This window comes from Arachis hypogaea, chromosome 12, assembly GCF_003086295.3.
Source record: "Arachis hypogaea cultivar Tifrunner chromosome 12, arahy.Tifrunner.gnm2.J5K5, whole genome shotgun sequence".
NCBI classification, from domain to species: Eukaryota; Viridiplantae; Streptophyta; class Magnoliopsida; order Fabales; family Fabaceae; genus Arachis; species Arachis hypogaea.
Window position 1 is genome coordinate 111,041,746 of NC_092047.1, and position 5,406 is coordinate 111,047,151.

A 5,406-nucleotide genomic window follows, 5' to 3' on the forward strand; every position below is an offset into this window, starting at 1 on the left:
ATTAACTGAGATATAAGTAAGATGCATTTGCAGCTAATGTTATCTTCATTAACTATATATTGTCTTCTAATTAAAATCTTTCAAAACACTTAAAATATAGAGTATTATTTAATGTCTATAAAATACCAAATTTAATAACAAATAAGCATGTATTAACTTTTGAATAAAACTTTCCTGGTATTTCAAGTGTTAAAATTAAAGGGTTGAAATAAGCAAAATGTTAATCATAAGAGTAGTCAATTAATAATTTTTTTTTTCAAAGTTCAAACCCTAAAACGGACACATAACTAAACAACCTCAGATGTAACCCTTTTCTTTGCAACATCGAATTGCATCATCAACCATTTCCTCAAGTCCATACTTGAATACAAATCCAGCATCTATGAGCTTCTTTGATGATAAATTTTGTAACTTGGCACCTTCAGTTTGCTTCAACTTGCTACAATGCAACAACATAAACATACAAATTTAATTTATTTCAATGAAACCAAAGGAAAATCATGAACTAATTAAGTTATATATATGCATGTCTATTTCTTGTTTAAAAAGAACATTATAGAGAAGTGTAACAAAACTCACTCTAGTGTTAACAGTTGAAATTCCGGATATTTAGAAGAAACAAGTTGAGATATTGTTTCAACAGTAACCAAAGATGATGAACAATTATACCTCCCTTTTGGATTAGCATGTTCAAGTAAAAATATATGGGCTCTAGCCACGTCATCCACATGCACCATAGGTACCTGAAGGAGCGAAGCCAACGAACCAAATGGACCTTTATCACCTGCACATAAAATTAAATTTATCCTAATAGAATAATAATTTTTTTATAATCAAATTTTATTGCAAATCCTACACACACATGTATGTATGTATGTATGTATGTATTTTCATACTATAAGTAACTTTTGGTATTCATATAATATTGCATTACTTATAAGGGCTTCATTGAGTGACATTCTAATAAAAGATTTTTTCTTTAGTTAATTTTTTTTTAAAAACTTTATAAAAAAATAAAAAAAAATTATATTTAAATATTTTATATAAAAAAATTATTTATTAATTATGTTTAGGTATAATAATATAAAAGTATTTTTTGTTTATTTATTATATGAAAAAGTATTTTTTAAAAAGAAAATCTTTTAAAATAATATATAAATTATAATTTTTTAAAAAAATATTTTTATTTTGACAACTAAAATTTTACAAAACAGACTAAAAAATTTATCAATTTAATAGCATTTAAACAAGCACTAAATGAAGTATAACTGTCACTTGGCAATACAGGTCGAACCCGCTAAAAAAGGTGGATCGGTTAGGATTTGGAGCTCGCTTAATAAAAAAAATTGCCAATTTCGCACCGCTAAATTTGGGGATTTTGGTAGGACGGAGTGAGCCGGCCTGTCGGGTCAAAGGTTTTTATTTTTTTTAATTAAAAAAAAGTGATTAGTGCTACAAAATTAATAAATAAATCATTTTTAAATATTTTTTGTTTTTATTTTTTTTAGTTATTAATTTTATTTATTTTATTTTATAATTTCATATATATACATAAATTATGTAACTTATTTAAGTCACCCAAAAAAAATTATGTAACTTATTTTTTGAAATAAAGATAGTTTATTGACCAATATTATTTTAAATAATTTTATTAAAGTTAAAAATTAAAAAAATAATGAAAAAAATTATATTATAATTTGACTATTTTTTATTTGTATATAATTTTTTAGTTATTATTTTTTATTAATTTTAATAATTTTTATTTTTCAAAAAAAAAAGAAAGTCAAGCGAACTAACATGTTGGTTCACTAATTCACCATAAAACAAGATGGACTAGCATTTCAAATTTATTTTAATTGGCGGGGCGGGTTGGAACGAGCCTAAACGCAGGGGCGAAGCTTCTCAGATTGTAGGGGAGGCAGTGGCCCCAAAAAAAATTTTGTTTACAAGAATAATAAAAAATTAAAGAGTGACCCCCTAAAAAAAAAGTAGGCCTCCCCCTTTAAAAAATATATGCTGTATATAATTTTATTCAAAAAATAGTTTAGAAAGTAGTGTGTTATTTGGGCTATGAATAGTGGGTCATATACTTAATTAAAAAAAAGCCCCAATCTATATTAAAAGTGAAAAATCTAAAAATGCAATAACAAAAAGTCAACAAATCACTTTTTCATTCTTCCCTCTTCTTTCAATTAGAAAACAAAACATCACTCCATATTTTCATTATCATTACAACTTAAAAGAAAGCAAGTAGTCTTTGGTCTTCCATTATCATCTTTCATTCTTCTTTCTTTTGTAAGTTATTTATTTTATTTGTTTTTAATGAATAATTTATATATATATTTATTTATTTATTTATCTAGTTTATAATATTGTAATAATAATTTAGGTTTTTGAATCATGTAATTATAATATTATCCTTGTATTGTTTTTAATTTTTTTCTCAAAGATTGAAGGAAACAGGAAAATCAAGAACTTATCATTTGGTTGATAGACTGATTCGCAATGTCTTGACTCTTCCAGTATCTACAGCAACAACAGAAAGAGCTTTCTCGCTAATGAAAATTGTTAAAACAAGACTTCGGAATAAAATGGCAGACGAATTTCTTGCAAATAATTTAGTCATTTACATTGAGAAAGAAATTGCAACTACTTTCAGTACAGATTCAATAATAGATGACTTTGAATCAAGAAAAAAACGTCAAGCTCAATTGTCTATATAAGTTGTAAATTTTAATTTATTTCAGTTCTAATAATATTGTTACTAATTTTTTTATTGCATAAATTATGGTTGTGATTTAAATTATTTACATAAAGGTTGAAGCATAATACATTTTTTTAATAATTTTGCAGGAAATGTCTAAAGAAGAATTGAATAGTAGTTGAAGATTCTAAAAACAAGTATGTAACAACTTATATTTACAATATTTGAAATTAGTTTTGAGATATTTGTGTTTAATTATTTTAATATATAATATGTTCAGTTATCTTATAAAAAGTAAATTTTAAGTTTTAGTTGTTATTTTTAATTAAAATTATATATAGAGTTACTTTTAACTTTTTTTGTTAAAATAAAAAGCTAAAAAAATATTGACCCCCTGATAAATATTGTCTAGTTTCGCTCCTGCCTAAATAGATTGGGGCGAGCCGACCGGGTATGCCACCCCTAATAATTAATGACAGGAATGATTGTTGACCTAATAATGTATGGTCAAAATGAGTGAATCTATTATTAATTTATTATTTTTATAAAAAAAATTATCCTAATGACAAACTTGATGTAATATGTTCTAGATATTATGTACGAATACAAGAAGAAAAAGGATTAAGTCCTTACCAAATGCCAAGGACAATGAAGCACGAACTGAACCAGGAAGCTTAGGACAAATAAAAGGTCCAATAACAAAAGTTGGAACCAAAGTCACAACATCCAATCCACTCTCTTCCCCAAATTCAAGCACTGCTTTTTCTGTGAGTGTCTTAGAAACATAATAGAACCAACCATTAATCTTTGATGCTCTAAGGTAATCCACATCACTCCAGAAACTCTCATTCAACACAACTTCTTCATGATCATGTTTGCCACTATTATGGTACAAAACAGCAGAGGAACTTGAAGTGTAGATTACTCTCTTCACAGTGTTGGAATTGAGACATGCCTTGAGAATTCCTAGTGCTCCATCAGTGGTTCTTTTTATCATAACTTCTTCAGGTTCTTTTAATTCAAATTCCATTGGGCTTGCAACATGGAAAACTCCAATGCACCCTTCAATGGCTGCACCGAAACTTTCTGGATTGCTGAGATCAGCACTCAGAATTTGAAGATTTTGTGATGCTCCAGGCAAATTAGTAAGAAAGCTAATGTCTCTCTTGTGTTCTGCTTTATTGTTTAAAAGATAAGTAAAGTTAATATTTTAGTTCAAAGTGAGTTAAATAAATTGAAAATAATAGTCCTTGCTAAATACCTCTAGTTATAATAAGAATTCTGATAATCAACAAAGGTCTATTTAGCTTTTATTTTCAATATTAGTAAATTCTATTTTTGGAATTTTATAAAAGAAAACATAGAAAATAAAAAAAAATATTGTTTTTACTTTTTAATTTATGAAATATTCAAAACAGAAAAAGAATGTTTTGGCAATGAATAATGATCATAGGTTTTCGAATCAAAATTGTATAGTAAAATTAAGTACAAAAAACAAGTAAATATTCTTAAAATCCTTGAAGGCTTCAAATTCAGATATCAGATCCTATGTAGTTTGTAGTAATTAAGAGTTTAATACCACTAATTAGATCATCAGCAAAACACAACAAATATTGAAAGAAGATAGCATAGAGGAAATTTTGTTCTACTTTGAACCTGGGTTGGATCTGACAGTGGTATTAACAGAGTAACCATGTTGAAGGAGGTTCTTGATGATCCATGAACCTATAAACCCTGTGCCTCCAGTCACACACACTCTTCCTTTACTTTCTTCCATGTTCTCTATCTCACACTTTCTCTCTTGCATATGCACATGGCTTAAACTCAATGGATATGAAGGGGAAAAAAAGGTAGTTGAGTACATAGGAAATAAATCCAGGTTCTTTGTACTTTTCTCTCTCACTTTCCATGTTAATTGGTGTTTTGTGGAAAAAGCTAGAAAACTTAGTGTGTTATTACAGTTAAAAAATTTTAGTATTATTTTTTAGAGTAAACTACCATTTGTACCCACCAAAGTTGAAAACGCTGACATATCTACTCATAGAAAAAAGAAATTACCATTTGTACCCATAAAAAATTGTTTTTACAGGCAAAATTATCCAAACCCTAAAAAATTATCTAAAATCCCTAAATTATCCTTATCTTCACCACCACACCACCTCCTTCACCCAATCACCTTTCTAACCCTAACCCTCTTCACCCATCCACCACCCCTCTTTCCCTTTCTAATCTCAAATCCCACCACCACCCTCTTCACCCAGCCACCACCCCTCTTTCCCTTTCTAACACATTCTCACCATTACTTCCCACTCAGTCCCCACTGCTGCTCCAATGGCTCCTTGCCATACCCTCATCTCTTTCATCCTCACAGTCACAGCAACCTTGCTGCTGCTTCCCCGGAGAAGAAGAGCACCTTCACGGTGCAAGTCCACCATGAAGCCAAGCCCTCCATCTTCCCAACCCACAAGCACTGGTACGAATCCTCTCTCACTTCTATTATCAACCATGCCACTGCAGCTGAAACCACCACCACCGCCACCTCTGTTGCCGTCCTTCACACTTATGACACTGTCTTTCACGGTTTCTCAGCAAAGCTCTCACCTTTAGAGGCCCAGAAGCTGGAATCCCTGTCCCACGTCGTCGCAGTGATCCCAGAGCAAGTCTGCCAACTCTATACTACCCGCTCGTCGCAGTTCTTGGGC

At 29.7% G+C, this 5,406-nt stretch overlaps 1 protein-coding gene across 3 annotated transcripts; it reads right to left on the reverse strand.

The window, feature by feature from the left end:
- Window positions 1–220: 220 nt before the first annotated feature.
- Window positions 221–4,596, reverse strand: LOC112728260 (vestitone reductase-like). Of its 3 annotated transcripts, XM_072209734.1 has the most exons (4): window positions 4,361–4,593; window positions 3,306–3,877; window positions 580–743; window positions 221–439 (listed from the first exon to the last, which is right to left on the reverse strand). In XM_072209734.1, the coding sequence occupies exons 1-4, from the start codon at window positions 4,566–4,568 to the stop codon at window positions 298–300; spliced, it is 1,086 nt and encodes a 361-aa protein (XP_072065835.1). In that variant the 5' UTR covers window positions 4,569–4,593; the 3' UTR covers window positions 221–297. The 3 variants fall into 3 exon arrangements, with proteins under 3 accessions (XP_072065835.1, XP_025634107.2, XP_025634108.2); XM_025778322.2 differs by lacking the exon at window positions 221–439 and having other exon boundaries at window positions 561–784; window positions 3,338–3,880; window positions 4,361–4,596; XM_025778323.3 differs by lacking the exon at window positions 221–439 and having other exon boundaries at window positions 561–784; window positions 3,338–3,877; window positions 4,361–4,592.
- Window positions 4,597–5,406: the final 810 nt, after the last annotated feature.